Raw genomic sequence first — 18,229 nt, forward strand, 5'->3', positions numbered from 1 at the left:
CAACTCTACAATTCTATGTTGCTTAGATAGGTTTTGTAGTAAGGAAACAACAACAACAAAAACAACAACTGAAGTATAGCAATAGTCCAAATAACATCTATTTGCAACTAAAAGAATTCTTTGTGGAAAGTTCAAGACAAACTCTCTTTAGGAAGACATACCTACAGTGTTGTGCCATCTATTCACTGCAAAAAGTCGGCTGCAAGTCACAGTTACCACGGCAGGAATAGTAAGATGCGGAAGCGTGTTGGCTGCCACATGTGTGACAGGAGAATTTGATGGAAATTTGAGAACCATTATAACATCCTGCTGCATCTGATCTTTAAACATAAGTGGACTCTGTGGAAGGAAACACTGTTGAGTAGAAAGGAGAAGAGAGCAGAAGAAAACAGAAGGGATAACACAATTAGTGAAGAGGTCTGAGGGGAAAATAAGGTTAAGCGAATCAGGAAGCATTTGCACATACAGGGGGAACAATGTTATATGCACATCTAAGCTACAAGAACAGGACACCAAAACTAGCAAAGCTATTGGTGGAGCATTACACAAGGGGAAATAGAGAAGAGGTATGGTTAAGGTCCATTGGGTTATCATTACAGGGTGTGAAATGATAAAGTCAGCATTAACAGAAAGAATATCTCAATAGTTACAGCACTTCATATAGTGACAGTGTCAATCAAACAGAAGCACCACTTACATCTTTCATAAGGTTTACATTATATATAATGCAGCGGCTGAAAAACAACCAGTTAACAGTTTCATAGAAGCCAATGGCAACACTGATTTTAATGGCACCCACAGGACAAAAAACCCTATACATTTTAAGAAGAAATATTGGGCTCTGTTGAAAATGGCAGCCCCATGTGCATTATGTGGTAAGTATGCATGCATGTGTGACTACTGTTTCAAAAATATTTTTTCTAAAAAAAAAAATCTAGAGTGGCTCCCCAAGCCCATGGAAACAGATGGACATCCCTTAGGCTCTTTGGGTTGGAGGCACATGTATGGATAAGTATATAAACAGCTATTTTTGTCTTTGAATAACAAATAAATAAAATGTTTGAAAACTAAGAGTGATGAGGAGAACACTGCTAATGAAATTTGTTTTCAGAAGCATTATGCATTCTAAGTTGACATATAGGATTTTTAACAATCTTGTCCTTAACCTAACAATGTAAACTGCTTTTTATATTAAATAAAATATTTCAGACAGCCTTGATGACTGTTTTTAACCGTCTTCAATTTTAACCTGAAGATTGCCACTTGTCCAGTTTTAATTGTAATTTTTTGAATTAATTGTGGGGTGTACCTTAATTTATTGATCGCTTGTTTTATGCATTGTCTTACTTGTATGATGTTAGCCGCTCTGAGCCTGGCTTTAGCCGGGGAGGGCGGGATATAAATTTATTATTATTATTATTATTATTATTATTATTATTATTATTATTATTATTATTATTAAAAGTTCAGTGCCGCCAAAATTATTACTTATACTATGTTTCCTCTAAGTTTTTTTTTAAAAAAAACTGTCAAAAACACTATACTTTGGAATTTACTGAAACTTTATTTAAAAAATCCTGATAGTTATGATGTTCCAAACAAAGAGCAAAAATAAAAACAGATCTCATTGTTTCCAGTTTTAGGTGAATAATGGATTTCTTCTTCTTCTGGAATAAATACACAAAAGAATGGATAGGAATGATTTGGGAGTTCAAACTGAAGTTAAAAGTGCACACTGTGTCCTCTCCAGAGAGTGGGCTGGAGGTTTCCCACATGATTTGAACTACAATTCCTCACTTCTGACAAGTAGCCAGTGTTCATAAATCACATAAATCATTTCCTAATGCTGCATTCTCTTCTTGCAATATGATCCCCACCATAAGAAAATCTTCTGGGCTTTTTTATTTTGCACAATAGTATTCATCAAATACATATTCATGATGAGAGGGACTTGTTAAAAGAAAACCAAGGAATTGGGGAAAACAAAATCTGTGACTGTCAAGCCACAAATTTACCATTATACTATAATCATGCAATTTATCTGCACAGAGTAAAACATACAGTGTTTGTGGGGAACTCAGGGCACATAAAGAGAAAGTGTTACTTAAATTGGTATTTTATGACCTATAAAGGATCCTCAGATTCAGAGGAAATAAATTCCCAACAAGCAGTTATATCTCACCAGGTGCATGGCAGAGCTCCGAGGCGGATGTGGCTCAATAAGCAACTGAGATGGCGTCTGTCCAAAGTTCTGTATCTGTGCCTCCATGGCCTGCAGGGAAAGGAGAGTGATTGTCATAATCAATATGCATCAAAGAGATAGGTCAACACACTCCTTGACAATGCAAGCATATCCCAAGTCAGCCATGAAAAAAGTCCAGAAAATTCACCGGGTGCTCTTCTCCCAGGCTGCAGACTCATCCAAGTGTTAGTATTTTGTAGACAAGCTTTGCTTCTCCTTTCAAGCATGCTTCAGTTAACCAACTAACCATTCCTATTTCAAGTAGCTGAAAATGCATGTGAAAATGTTAACCTGTGAGGACATGCAGTTAAGGTCTTGTGAGATTTCTCTGCACTAAATACAGCATGTATACCTTAATAAAGTCCTTTGTAAGGAGGAAAGTATGAGGATCCCTAATAAAATAAGCTTCTGGAATCTTAAATGAAAAAAAGAAAAAGAAAATGTGAAATAATTTTTTGGGGAAAACACAAATCTAAAAAAAATAAATACAAAAATTTACAACAAAACCAACAATTACAAATGATTCATATATCAACAACAAGGCATAAGTGTGGAAGATCAAGTATGCTATGAAAACTATTTAACGTGACATGCTTATATGAGTAATTTTGGTGTGCTTTGTTCTCACTAAGTGCATGCTTTTCTAACTAAGAATATTTAGCTGTGCCCATGATTTGGTCCACATTGTTTTAAAATTTATTTTAGAAATTAAAAGGAGCAATTTAAAGCAGAAGTAGAACTTGTCCTTCAGACAGAAATCTTTTTTAAAAATATCATATTTATTCTAGAACAAAACCCAGAAAACTGATCTTAAATCATTTTTTTATAGTGGCCATTCCCATTTGGCTTCAGACTTGGATTTAGTAGCAAAACACCCAGGGATTTGAAGTGTGATGCCATCAATATGCTGATGACACTCAGCTTTCTCTCTCTCTCTCTCCATTTCACATGAATCAAAAGAGGCTGGGCATGTGCTACACTGGTGCCTGGAGGCTGTTATGGACTGGATGAAGGCCAATAAATTGAGCCTGAAAATACAGAGGTGCTGTGGGTGAGTGGTTCCTTTATTTGGATTAGGGAAATGACCTGTTTTGGGTGGGGTTGCATTTGCCCTGAAGGATCAGGTATGTGGCTTAGGGGTACTACTTCCTTGATTCTAAGCTGGTATTTGAGGCTCAGGTAGCTTCAGTGGCAAGCTACACCTGGTTCTCCACCTATAGCCTGGCTTCAGAGACTCATGCTCTAATAACCTCCCTATTGGACTCCAATAAGTGCTCTATGTGGGGCTAGCCTTGAAAATGGTCCAGGAGATGCAGCTGGTGCAAAATACAGGACAATGTGCCACCACTTCTTAAAGCATTGTAGTGGCTGCTGGTCAGCTATTGGGCTAAATTCAAGGCTTTGGTACCGAAGCACAAAGCCCTGAATGGCTAGGGGCTGGAGCTGCCCCTCTTGCAAGACTTACTATGAGATCAGTGGGGGAGGCCTTGCAGGTGGCACTGTCAAGGGGCAAGGAAAAGTCTTCTCCGTGGTTGTTGCTACGTAAAGTGCAGGGCCAGGAAACCCTAGGGAGGGGGACTCTTAAAATAATGTTAAATTCAGGATCAGTGGGACCCCCACATTTGCCTAAATGCCAGTTGCTGATGGTGGGCTCTCCTCCTCCTCCAAGTCATTGGTTGTTTTTTAAACACCAGTGGTTCCAATTAACAACCTGCGTATGTTGAACATAGAAAACTAGGTGTGCTCTTTTTGTCCTTGTGTAGTAGGATCCATTCCTTCAACACTGTGTGTGTTGTGTGAGCATTGGATTTGGCCTTTTACCATCCCCCATGACATCTATTGGGAAAGTCAAACACCGATACAACAATATATTCTCCAGAACTTAAATAACTTAAATTATTAAAAAAATATATTTTTCAGAAACTTCTTTTTTAGACATCAGCATTTTATCATGCACATTCCTGTGGAACCAGACTGCTCCCCCCTCTCTGTGTTAAATATTTAATCATAAGAGTGTGTGAGGAATAATACAAATGTTTAATGCCAAACAATGTCTGTTGAGGATGCAAAGGTTTCCAGAAAAAGCTCTTTTGATAAACAATTCAAGCAAATAACCCTTATTTTCAGTAGTCTGACAACATTAAGGCAATTTTCTTGTGCTTTTAAAGCATCATTTTGAAATAAAAATGTTATATTGAGTATCTATATTAATCATGGACATTCATCTGCCACTTTTTATAGTAATGGCTTAAATAATGTTTCTTTTCTTTTGCAGATGCAGCAGAGAAATGAATTAAATCTTGCAAAGTGCTGCCGGGCTTTAATTTACACATTTGCTTTCAAGTTGACCAGTCTTTGGCAAATTCTGATTATACAGCTACAACTTCAGTTTACACCAATGCTATTGATTTTGCCTCCTTCTTCAAACAGATTTATGTTAACAAAGAGGGAGGTTGAAAACAGCAGTAACTTCTAAATAAGATGGGTTGTTTAGATTAGAAGAGATGGGCACTTAAATTTATTCTGTCAAAGGCAACCATTATTTTACAGCTAAATACATCTTATTTAGTATGTACTCAGTGGCTTTTTACCACCTGATTTTCTATACAGAGGAGTCAATGGTAACCCTCTTAATTTTCAATACCCGTATAGGCTGCAAATCAGGCACAGCTATCAGCTTCTACTTGCCAAGCTATTATATGCTAATATAAAGATAGCATCAGATATTACTGTTTATGTTGGTCCAACTATTATTATCTATTACAAGTCTCAAAATACTTTTGAATTAACATTCTCAAGGAAGGGAAAATGCCAGAGAGAGGTGATCTCAAGTTTACTTATACCTGTCAAATTAGACAAATACAAATTTCTTCCAATTCCTACATGGACTGGATACAGAGATTTGTATTTGTAATTCAGAAGGAAATTGTCCCCTAAAGTTACAATAATTAATTAAAGACCAGATATTCCCATAGCTTTGTGATCTTAAAAGTAAACTAACCTACATCTTTAGTACAGTTATCGTTGACGTTTCAAGTCACAATCAAGAGTTTTTTCACATGCTTAAATTGGTTTTGTTACATGTCTGATTGCTGTTAACACTGTTAGCCCATGTCTTTGACACCTAAAATACAGCAATTGTAATCATCTTGACACATGATAACTGATAATGATTCCAGAGCCTTTTTATTGTCCATTATTTCATAGAATTGGCTAAAGGAAACATCATAGATGCAATCAGTTTTGAACCCACATGATACATGAAATGGAAAACATATGCTATGCTAACACATTATGGGTTGGGTCCTGACTAAGTTAATTGCTCCTAAGTTTCACGGAAATCAGTGACCAAGTTAGGTGCTACGTAAGTCCCATTGCCTTAAATGGAAATGAAGGCTGCATACACACCACACATTTAAAGCACATGGCTTCCCCCAAAGAATCATGGGAACAGTAGTTTACCTCCTGCAGAGATATAATTCCCAGCAGTTCCCAGGGTTCTTTGGGGGAAGTCATGTGCTCTAAATGTGTGGCGTGTACAAGCACTTTAGTCTGGCTCATTTAGACATACTTTAGCATGTCTTTTGGTATACATATAAATTAATCTACAATAAGAATGAACTGCAACTGCCATAATTCTTGACCATCAGCCATGCTGGTTGAGGCTGATGGGATTCCACTCTGCTCCACTGGTATGTCTTACAAATATGGGCGTTTGTCACTTATACATGTCATTTGGGGGCGGGTTTCTTTCTCCTTTCTTTTTCCACTTGCCAAGTGTATTATCAGGGCAAAGTCCCACTTAACAAACCCTTATTATAAAAAACAACAACAGAAGTTGGCAGTCATATGGGTGTCCATTCAGCACTGACATTATATCAAAACCCCATACAGTGGTACCTCGGGTTAAGTACTTAATTCGTTCCGGAGGTCTGTTCTTAACCTGAGGTACCACTTTAGCTAATGGGGCCTCCTGCTGCTGCCGCGCCACCGGAGCACAATTTCTGTTCTCATCCTGAAGCAAAGTTCTTAACCCGAGGTAATATTTCTGGGTTAGTGGAGTCTGTAACCTGAAGCATATGTAACCCGAGGTACCACTGTATATAAAATGCAGCTTTGGTGTTATTCAATAAGGAATAGCAGGAAATCTATCTGGCAAACAGAGCTCCAGATGCTTTGTGGTTATACCACACCTAAGACAACATCTGCACTTCAAGCACTTCAGGGAACATTCTGGTTTACCTCAAGAAAAAAAAGGGGGAGGAAGGTTCATCTATCTTTCTTATCCTCTGCATTTGTCAGTCCTCTTCCCCTCTTAACGGTCTGCTGTCCTTCCCTCATCCTGCTTTTCATTTTTCTCCCTACGCTATCTGATGGCTCATTCCGACAATGATATTTCTGAAATGGATACAACACCTCTGTAGCCTCTTAAAAATTATGGAACACCTTCCCTATGTCATATTCACAGCCAGGTAGCAATAGAACGATAATGCCAGGCTCACAAAATCCCCGTGGCACTAGTGAGAACCATAGCAACATCTTTTTTATTTCTCCCACGGTATTTCATGTGATCTCCATCTGGCCCTTTTGAAAAGTCTGATCACAATGTAAAAAACCTCATTTTATTCACCCTGTAGCTACAAAGAGAATCTGTTTTCAAGAATTAAGTGTGAGTTGCACCTCAAGAAAAACAAAACCAACTGACTACAATCAGTAGTGGATTTATAGGTATGAACAGCAGTAGGAACCCGTATGGCTGGGGGCACTCAAGATCTTAGTATACATCATTAACTGAGAGGATACCCTTGAAATGTCACTACAAACAATTGCCATATCATTGCTGGATTCTAATTTGCTGTGGTTTCCACTCTTCATTTTTCCTACTTCCTGATTAAAATATAGCTGCTGTAGAACACAGACATGTTCTTTACTAGAACTTGCCAGAACTTTCTCTTGTTCGTGGTTATCTTAAGAAGTGTCTAGAAAATCCAGTAGTAACTAGGGGTATTAGAGCAAGTGAGAAATCTGGCTGTTAGTTATATGTTATGAAAAAAATATTGTTTGATAATATAAGAGTAAAAAGGCAGCCCGTGTTATTAATTAACTGGTTCTTATGCATTTAGCTCTGTCATACTTTTAGTCATGCACAGGTGAACCAAAAGGGCTCCTCAAAAGGACTGCATAAACCATAACTCCAACACTGACTACAATCCACTGAAGAGTATGTGTGTCATCTAATCTGAATGGGAGCTTACATAGAAGAAGTGCTTAATGGCTTGTTCCTGCTGTTTTGTGACCATGAATGCTGGAAACATTTGTAGATGAATGCTGAAACTCCTCGCAATCTTTTGTGAATTTCTACATTTTAGCAAAATATTAGTAAAACAGCCTAAAGATAAGAGCTCGTTTATCCTTGGGAGGCGGTGGGCTCTCTTTCCTTGGAATGATAAGCACTAAGTAGAGGCTAGTGGCCATCACTGGGTATGCAGAAGATGCTAGAATTTGAGCAATGAATTGGACTTGAGGATTTCTGACTATAAGTCTATGTATGAAAATGCAGATAACATACCCTCCAACATTTCTCTGATGAAAATGGGGACATCCCGTTCCATAATGATAATTCCTTCCAGTAGCACCTTAAAGACCAACTAAGTTAGTTCTTGGTATGAGCTTTCGTGTGCATGCACACTTCTACAGATGCACACGAAAGCTCATACCAAGAACTAACTTAGTTGGTCTTTAAGGTGCTACTGGAAGGAATTTTTTTATTTTGACTATGGCAGACCAACACGGCTACCTATCTACTACTGGAACCATAATGATAATGTTACTATTTATGCCTCATACATCTTGTTTCCCCAGGCACTCTGGGCAGCTTCCAACATATATAAAAACATAATAAAACATTAAACATTAAAAAACCTTCCCTATACAGTGGTACCTCGGGTTACAGAAGCTTCAGGTTACAGATGGTTCAGGCTATGGACTCCACTAACCCAGAAATAGTACCTCGGGTTAAGAACTTTGCTTCAGGATGAGAACAGAAAGTGTGCTCTGGCGGCGTGGTGGCAGCGGGAGGCCCCATTATCTAAAGTGGTATCTCAGGTTAAGAACAGTTTCAGGTTAAGAACGGACCTCCAGAACGAATTAAGTTCTTAACCCGAGGTACCACTGTACAGGATTGCCTTCAGATGGCTTGGGGGTCGGATAACTCCATACCTTCCAACATTTCTCCAATGAAAATAGGGACATCCTAAGGAAAAGTGAGAAATTCTGGGGTCAAATCAGAAACTGGGACAGCTTCTTTAAATCAGGAAAATAGGGACACTTGGAGGGTCTGCAGCTATTAAAAGTGCAGGAGTCTTTCTCACTTGGCCATCCTAGTAGAAAACCAAAACATAATCTTGCATTAAAGCAGCAAAATAAAAAATATTGTAGGAGATGGAAGAGCTATTTCCTTAAGCACATATGATAATGAATTGAAATTATTTTCATGTTTTGTCTCTTGTGCTCAATAAGTAACACTATTAATTTTAATGCTATTTCTCCTTTTAATGCTATTTCTACAAAGCCAGCATGATTAATAGCCCATAAGCACTCTGTTCTTTAGACAGGCAAGACTGACAGCCCTCTGGGTAGAAATCATATGCAGTTTGAAGATGTTATTGTTTCATACTAATGATATGAGATCCTGCTTCTTTATTTGTGCTTATAGCTGTTAAAATAGCATCAAAATATTCAGTACTTGTGACAAGCTAGGTGAAGAATATTGATTTCAGTTTGGCTTTGGCATCTTTAAAAGCATGGAAGAGTTTCACTGAAAAGCAAAAATGAGTCTTCAGCTGGCACTGTTGGGAGATGAAGACCAAAATGAAAATGGTGTAGAAGCTAAAAATCCTGCTTCATAAGTCCTAACAAAATCAAATTATTTAAAATGTATTTTCAGTGTAATGTATATAATGGCAGTGATTTAAGTGGTACATCTGTATGGAAGAATATATATACTATGTATATGTATATATATGTATATTACCCCATTGTAGGTCTTCTTAATTTAATTTTCCCCCATCCAGGTATAAAGGAGATATAATCATTGAACCACATAAGCCTAGTTATTCCATAGTTCTGGGGCACTACTGAAATTCTATTGTCTTTAAATGACAATCTGTGATTACATTAGTACTTTTCGAGAGTCACAACCTAAAAGCAACATTAGTCAAGCACCCTCAGGTTCCTACAGTTCACCTTCAACTTCTCATCTTTAACTTCTGTAGCCCTGACTCTTCTGAAGGGGCTGGTGGCTTTCTGCAATCCAGAATGGTGACTGTTGGCACCTGCAAGTTTAGGAAGCAATGTGTATCCAGCCTAATGGTCCATCTAACAAAGTGATGTCTGGCGATGGATTTCCTTCCTAGCTATGGTCTCAGCCTCCAGCTGCCTGTGACCCATGACTGGATAGGCTGAATATGATATCACACATACTAATCATATACTTCACCACTTCATTAAAAAGTAACTGGCCAGCCCACCCAGCAAAGATCATGTAACCTTCTAACGGAAGTGCTCTTAAAAAGAGATCAGGAATGGTAAAATAATTTAGGAGAGCACAAGGTATTAGAAAATATTTTTGGGGAAGCCAAGTTTGCATGGTCTCAAACTACTAGGGTACAACTGGCAAGGAGGAAGACATTAGGTGCCATTGGTGCACCTAGACACAAACGAGCAGGTACCAACACAATACTGGTGAACTAAGAAAGGCATCCATTTTGAAAAGGCAGAGATGCTGTTAGTGGGAGCTTCAGCCCATCATTTGGGCAAGTGCTTCTGAGTACTTGCTGGCAGAGTTGGGAGCCCCCTGACACGTGGAGGCTGGTGGAAGGATTTCCTCTTCATCCAAACCCCCTGCAGCACAGTGGATTGGGGGTTTGGATTGCTCTGTTAGTATTTCTTTATTTTTAATATTTATATACTGCCCACTAACCAATATTCTCTATGTGGTTTACAAGTAAATAATAAAAACCATAATAATGCAAATGTCTTCAGGCAAGTCTCACGTATTTTCCATCATGCTTTTCAGGAGTTACTAATGGAACTGCTTCTCATGAATGGGTCTCATATATTTCCGCCTGACCACCCACCATGAGCTCAGCAAGCCTCACTTTTTTATTTGTATAAGAAAAAGCACTGGATTTAATTATATTTTTAAGGAGCCTAGAAGCCATTGGCTGAAAAGAATTTCATCCTCATCTAAATTAAATGCTAAGATTCTGAATAACTTGAAAGGAGAAAGCTTTACTGTGAATTTGAAACTGCCCCCTGTCTCCTGATAAAAATGCTTTTTGGTGCTCATGAAATTTAACAGCAATTGCTTACAGCTGCCTAGTTCAGTTTTTATTTAAAGAGCTCAACAGTGGGCTTTAAAAATTATCAGCCTAAAACAGGCTTGATGCATGCCATGTTTACTTGTGAGGATTTCACTTTTCAGGCATACTTTCCATCAATGTTTGGGTGGATGTTCTGTTTGGTTTTCCTTACACTTGGGAAATCTTTACACCTCTTATCATCAATTCTGCTGCCCCTCACATTTTGTCATGTAGTGGGCACAGCTTTGGATAACAACAACAACAACAACAACAGCAATTTATTTATACCCCACGCATCTGGCTGGGTTTTCCCTAGTCACTCTGGGTGGCTTCCAACAAAATATTTAAAATACAATAAAACACCAGACATTAAAAACTTCACTAAACATGGATTATGGCAAGGGGCTCCAATATAGTCCATAATGGCTTTTGTAAGAATATTTTTCCTGAAATATCTGATAAAATATAGCAGAGAAAAGCATGCAATATAGAATTTCAGTTAGAATAAAGATTATATTACAATATCACATTTATATAGCCATGCATAACCCCACAGCTCCTGGTGATTGCTTACTCATGAAATACATGTATATTAATGGTAAACAATAAACCCACAAACTACCAGCCTTACCAGTCTACAGTCTTGTTTGTAATTTCAGTATAATGAGATTCAAGGTCTTCCAAATATTCTTTTATGGGATACTATTCAACAGAAACTGAAGCCCTTTGGTTTCAGCGGCACTTAACTACTTACAACTGTGAACTGGGCAACAGCAGCCATAGAGAATTTATAGTCTTTATTTGCAACACCTAAAACTCATGCTCTTCCACAATTTTCTTTGAGAGACAATGATTTACTCTAATACAGTCCAACCAAAGTGTCTGAAACACTCAACCCAATATTTTTATCTAGAATATTTAGATCCTGCCTTTCAATTTGAATAAAATTCCAAAATGTGTAACAGCGACATTATAATACAAACAATGATTTAAACAAAAATATAATGAAACAAATGATTAAAATAGCTAAGGCCTAGAGAAAACAAAGAAGAATGCTGGAAGGAACTGTGAAACAGGAAAAGCCTCCTTCTCATACAAGGTTTGCAAAAACGTGTTGTGGCTGTAAATTTTACTTGTACTAATCTAGATTGCTACATGCAATGCCATCCTGCTGTTTTATTTTGTATTGTTTCCTGGGGGAACAATATTTGAATGGTTGATTATGATACTTATTTAACTATTCTTACTGGCAGTGCTATTTTTCTAGAAAAAGAGGTGCCAGAACTCACCATGAACACCTCCCTTGTTCTCTTAGAATGGCCATGGCGCCCACCTGAGAGGTGTCAGAACTGGGGGGAAAGCTCTGCTTACTGAGGAATCCTGAGGGGTTGTAATTGAGGGGGGGATATCTTCTTTCTTGAAATATACATATTTTTAAATCTAAAGAAACAGGAAACTGTTCTAGTTTAATTTTTGCTTTGGATGGGTTCATAGAGCTATTGCTAGAGCTATTTATATTAACATACTGTTAAACTTGCCACTGTCCAAGCCCATCTCTTGGGAAGAACTCTTGGCTTGGAGAAATCTAAATCCCTACACTTCAGCAACCTGATCCCCAGAGAGGCTGCATGAAAGCCTCTCATCTAACTTCCTTATAAAACACAGAAGGGAGCCTTCGAGCAGAGCGGATGATAAAGGCTGTAGCCAGTTCAACTATAGAATATTTTCACAGTCCTGTGCTGGTTCCCACAACTATAAACTTACGATAGCAGTTCTTACCATTGTTACCAACTAACCAGGTTCTTAGGCATTTGGAGAGTCTTTGGGAGTCATCCCAACTGTCAGATTATCAGGTAAGCCTCCTAACAACTGAACTGCAAGTAAATAAAACGTTCAGAAGTGGAGATTATAGTTCCCAGGCCTTTTTTTTTTTTTATTGACTTCACTGCCTAATCCTAAAGAAAATGGAGAAAGAAAGAAAATCCATTCTTTGAAATGATCATACCCAAGAAGTAAACTAGACCAGAAATGGCAGGTGTGTGAATGTTGTTCACACCTGCCATTTCTGGACTAGTTTACACCCTGAAATGCAGCAATAGAATTCACTATATCTTTTCCCCAAACAGGTTGGAAAGCAACTGGGAGGCAACTGATTGTAAATGCATGCTGCTCTAGTCAGATTTTTAGACCTGGCTCCTGAGATTGCCATGCCCTGTCTAGTTTGGCATGGGAGGATTTCTGGTCAGGTCCTTATCAGGAAACGTATGGTAGCCATTTCCAACTTTACAACACATGGTCCTCTATTTGAAGGGCTATCCAGTCCATATCCAGTGTGAAGATAAAGAACAGTAAAAATTGCAGAGCAGCTTCCTTGAATCTGCCCGTCAACAAGACCTGAACAGCAGACTACGCAGGTACACATGTCATCTGGTTACAATCTGCTCGACTATGGTGAAATGTATTTCATTTATAGTCAAACTATTTTATTTTTAATAGCGCCTTTTTGTTGTTTTGGCTTATTAAATACAACATGACCATGTAAAGCATAATTTCTACCTTTGTAACTCTATATAAATTAACATATGTGAATTTCATGCAAATCTATGTCTTACATAAATATCCCTTACATAAATATCAGGGCGTTTTGGTCTAAACCACTGAGCCTCTTGGGCTTGCCGACTGGAAGGTCGGCAGTTTGAATCCGTGCAACAGGGTGAGCTCCCGTTGCTCTGGCCCAGCTTCTGCCAACCTAGCAGTTCCAATCCAAACCTTACATAAATAATATATTTCTCAGAATGCATTGTGCATTGAAAGTACATTATACAGGGTTGTATCCAGCACAGCATTCTGTTAATGCTCCATCAGCAAAAGGCCTTCTGCTTGCACAACACAACGTTCTCGCCCTCTCCTCCCTGCACCCCTCCCAAATTTGTTCTAGAGGTTCTTCCAAGCCTCTGTGGAAGATCTGGGGAGGGTGTGAGCTGCACACGGGGGGGGGGGGGAGTCCCACTGTGCAAGTGGAAATGTTTGTGCTAACCGAATGTGGCGGGTGAGTATGAGAATCACCCACAGTGATTATTTTGGAGGGGAAAGATACTACAGCCAATAGCCAGAGGTCTTGAGTAGATGCACTAGTTGCATATTTCACTGGATCCTGGCATACAAGGATAAAATTAATTCAATTCAATTCATTTAGAAATTAATTGAAAATAAAAATGCTAGTCATTAGATGCAAAAGCCATGTTACATTCCTCTGACCTCCGCCAGAAGTCGAAGAACCTGGGCAATCTTCTTATGTATTAATAACTATGAACAGGAGAAAAGCAGACATTTGTCACTAACAAAAGAAATATCTCACAAAGCAGAAATAAATATATTTATTATTAATATTATTAATAATAGTGTATGTTCTAATTTTCATTTCCTGTACAAATTAATTCAACCTACATATTTATACCGTATTTTTCACCCTATAGGATGCACTTTTTCCCCTCCAAAAATGAAGGGGAAATATGTGTGCATCCTATGGGGCGAATGCAGGCTTTCGCTGAAGCCTGCAGAGCGAGAGGGGTCGGTGCGCACCGACCCCTCTCGCTCTCCAGGCTTCAGGAAGCCATCCCCCTAGCCCAGTCGCTCTCCAACCCGTTCTGGGGGCTGGGGTCGGGGAAGCTCGGGCTTCCCCCGCCCCCTGCCCCGCAAGCTCTGAGAGCGATGGCAAAGCTGCGTGCAGCTTCCCCATTGCTCTCTGACCCGTTCTGGGGGCTGGGGTCGGGGAAGCTCGGGCTTCCCCCGCCCCCTGCCCCGCAAGCTCTGGGAGCGATGGCGAGGTTGTGCAACCTTGCCTTCGCTCCCAGCCCCCCAGCCCCAAGGCTAAAAACGAAGCCAGGAAAGCGAGCCCGCTCGCTGTCATGGCTTCTTTGCTCTTTGGGGCTGGGGGGGGGGAATAATTTTTTTCAACTTTATCACCCCCCCCAAAAAAATAAGTGCGTCTTATGGGCTGGTGCGTCCTATAGGGCGAAAAATACGGTAAATGTTTTATATCAGAAACCAAATGTGATGTTTTGTTCCATTTGCTTAATAGCAAAGAATAGTTTTTGTGAGACATGACACAGAGGAAACCTGAGGAGGCAGACAGAAGAAAATAACCAAGCAAACCCTGGAGAAAACTTGATGTTGAAGGAATGGCTTTTAATGGTATTGTTTGTTGTGGTGGTAGCTTATTGTAGAAATAAAGCACGATCATCTAAAGCATTATTTTTAATGCCTAGGATATGGAAACAGACACACTCAGTAAATCCAAGTATGTAATAGCCATATTTTTCTTAGGTTATATACACAAAGCTGTATTAAAAATTTAAATGTGATTTTATGTTCAGTTAGTTCACAGACCAAGCTAGAAAAACATTTGACCATCTAGGACAAAGCATTTTATATAGTGGGAGGCAGTGGAAGACAGGCGTGCCTGGCGTGCTCTGATCCATGGGGTTGCGAAGAATCGGATACGACTAAATGACTAAACAACATAGTAAAATAAAATTTTGTATTCTACAAATTCATTGCACATTTGCCTACTAAATATTCTTATCAGTTCTGATTACACAGAAATGAAGCCACCCTATATATTGCTATACAGTGGTACCTCGGGTTAAGAACTTAATTCGTTCTGGAGGTCCGTTCTTAACCTGAAACTGTTCTCAACCTGAAGCACCACTTTAGCTAATGGGGCCTCCCACTGCTGCCGCGCAATTTCTATTCTCATCCCGAAGCAAAGTTCTTAACCCGAGGTACTATTTCTGAGTTAGCGGAGTCTGTAACCTGAAGCGTCTGTAACCCGAGGTACCACTGTACTTTACTAGCCTGGACTTGGTGCATTTTTTAAAAAATGAAGCTTTATTCCATTTTTTAAAATTAATTTGAAGGTATAAGGTGAAGCACACTATTTGTTTATTAGATTGTTTAAAACTGTCCATTCATGTGCGATCCAAAGGCGACTTACAAATATATAAAATGAAAGCAATTAAATTAAAATTGCACACAAATACCCTCACAGCAATAACAGAACACAGTGAATTATCCAATTCCAATTCATTAATTATATTTATTATTTGCTATATTGCTCTGGTATCTATGCTAAAAGAGGGGGGAAAGTGTCAGAAACCCCACTCATTGGAGCCTTGTACCTATTTCCCCAGCTGTGTGCATCACACAATCACAGGAACCCAGCGCTTCATAATCCAGCCACCACATAACTGCACTTTGGTACTTTGCCAATAACTTAATGGAAGAAACAAAAGCAGATGGCCACACCATCAGTTACTCTGAAGAAGGCTCAGTAGCTAGTGAGCCTAGGAATACATGTTCTGTACAACCTCAATTCATATTTGTTGGCTGAGGTAAAAAACTACTTCTTGCTCCACCTTTCCTTGAAGGAGCCACCAACTTTGTGAAGCCTTGGATTCAGGTCTTGTGTTTGAATCACTCTGATTGTACCTAGATGCTGGCTCAAGACATTTTGCTACCTGAGGAGAAGGACAAAATAGTGCTCCCATTCCATGGACAGAAATCTGATTGGACTAGCAGCTGGATATTACTTAAACACTGGTGACAGGACAACATTCGACACCATATTGAGTGCAGTAGGCCTGCTTAGGAGGCACTTGGCAGACTAGCATAGAAGATTCAGGGAAAATAGTGGGTGACTGCGGCTGCCCTCTGGCCCCTGCTGTCTGAGGCAGCTATCTCACTTTTCCTAATAGCAGGACTGGCCCTGCTTGTTTACCTGTGTTGATCAGATCTTTAACTGCTGAGTTCTGGGTCTGATATTATACATACATTTGTCTAGAACAATTGTCACCTCTGGTTTGAACCTCAAAATCTCTTATTAATATCGCAAGTATGATATGGCATGTTATGTAATCATTTATATATATACAGTGGTACCTCTGGTTGCGAATGGGATCCGTTCTGGAGGCCCGTACGCAACCTGAAAAGAGCGCAACCTGAAGCGCCGTATCTGCGCAGGTGTGCGGCGTGATTTAGTGCTTCTGCGCATGTGGCGAAACCCAGAAGTAACCCTTTCTGGTACTTCCGGGTCGCCGCGGGATGCAACCTGAAAAGACGTAACCTGAAGTGTCCGTAACATGAGGTATGACTGTATTGTAGGCGAAGAAGTGATAGAGGTTGTTGCCCACACAATTCTGAATCCTCTGTTACCTGTTAGAGTTTCTCCCTTTCTCAGGATTCCTAAACCTTTGCTTCCATTTGCCCCTTTTGTCTCGCTGCACTATTGTACAGTGCAGACAAATGCTGACTTCATGCTAATTGTGATTAACAAATTGGAAGCCAGGCATAGAAGTGCAGTAAAAGAGTTTATCAGCAGTTAGCTGCAGTTATGGGTGAGAAGGATTTCCCCTAAACTTGTCATGTGGGCATTTACTCCTGGCGAGAGTGGGAGAGCAGGTTCCTGAAACTGGCTCCCAGTTTGCAAATTGAAATTTGGAGTGTTACAACTACACTGCACTACAGAGATTCTTCAGGCCCTTGTTGAAGTTCCAAGAACAAGAAGCAGCCAACCTTGCCAAGGTCATTTCAGTCAAAGGAGCTGTTGAATTCTGCTGTTTTGTATCCTAAAAATAAATCCAAAATTATTTCAGGGAATTCAGATAATGGAACACTCCGCTGTATATTACAGCAAAAAACTTGAATCTATTGTTCGTGCTGTCTTTAAAAGACAATTAAAGAGGCACATTATCAGTATGTCGAATATTGTTAAGATGATCAGCTCTGCTATTTTCTAAGAAAACTATCTAAATTGTTCAGCAGTCTTTACTGCAAAAAGTTGAAGAATGCAAAACATTGTAGAATAATAGGTAATTTATTCTAAGGTAATGACTGCAATATAGCTGAAATCTGTGCTAATAGAGTAAAAAGGCTCCCAGCTATTTCTGCTATAAACAGCAGTCAGGTAATTCTCATTCTTCTTCCCTACAGTAAAATACTACTTTAAAATCAATGCTAAAATGCTTGCTACTAATTTCTGAAGTGCAAAAATTACTACCTGTAAACAGAATGTACTGGCAAATAAAAGAAAGAAGCAGCTTTCACAAATGGCATTCCTCCTACTTTTCAAATTGCAGATGGGGAAAACATAACAGCACTGGAGTATGTACAGGCCTTATTGTCTACAAAAAAACCCAAAAAACAATTTAAAACAACGGTCCCAGGTGAATATATAAGAAATAAAAATGTGGAGTCATATTTGAATAGATAAATATCTACAGGGACATGGCAGGTGTTAATACAATATACTGGAGTGTAGGTCCCTAACGAAATTCCTAGAAAAGAGGATCAGGGACCACAAAAGAGAGGACTTTCCATTGCTCATAACTGACTTGTGGAATTTGCGGCCAGAAGATGAAGTGATGGGTCACAGAGTCACAGAGCCTGAAGGGATCTCAACAGCTATCTAGTCCACCCCCCTTTTGATGCAGGAAACCACTGCCATAGCATCAGTGAGAGAAGTGCTGAGCACACAGCTTGCTAAATGTCATTTGGACAGTGCTTCCAAAGCGCTTGACAATCAGGCATTTGGGAAGTGCTGCACAACTGGCAGCAGCTGCCAAGC

General features: G+C 39.3%; 1 protein-coding gene and 1 long non-coding RNA gene across 8 annotated transcripts in view; one reads left to right on the top strand and one right to left on the bottom strand.

Moving 5' to 3' along the window:
- The window catches only part of LOC310704933, a 66,366-nt gene extending 61,725 nt beyond the window's left edge, over positions 1 to 4,641 (top strand). Inside the window, exons 4-5 of the long non-coding RNA XR_014525080.1 lie at positions 3,203 to 3,293; positions 4,518 to 4,641. This is a non-coding gene — a long non-coding RNA (uncharacterized lncRNA). The remainder of the gene's footprint in view (positions 1 to 3,202; positions 3,294 to 4,517) is intronic.
- The window catches only part of NBEA (neurobeachin), a 356,767-nt gene that overhangs the window by 21,744 nt on the left and 316,794 nt on the right, over positions 1 to 18,229 (bottom strand). For 6 of the 7 annotated variants that reach the window (XM_083498847.1, XM_083498848.1, XM_083498844.1 and 3 more), the window contains 2 exons: positions 2,183 to 2,272; positions 162 to 354 (listed from right to left, as the gene is read on the bottom strand). In XM_083498847.1, the coding sequence (XP_083354973.1) occupies positions 162 to 354; positions 2,183 to 2,272 (283 nt within the window). Of the gene's footprint in view, positions 1 to 161; positions 355 to 2,182; positions 2,273 to 2,594; positions 2,658 to 18,229 lie in introns of all 7 variants that reach the window. The other variant, XM_083498846.1, reaches the window with a different exon arrangement.

This window comes from Podarcis liolepis (assembly GCF_965112155.1).
Source record: "Podarcis liolepis genome assembly, chromosome: 4".
Lineage (NCBI taxonomy): Eukaryota > Metazoa > Chordata > Lepidosauria > Squamata > Lacertidae > Podarcis > Podarcis liolepis.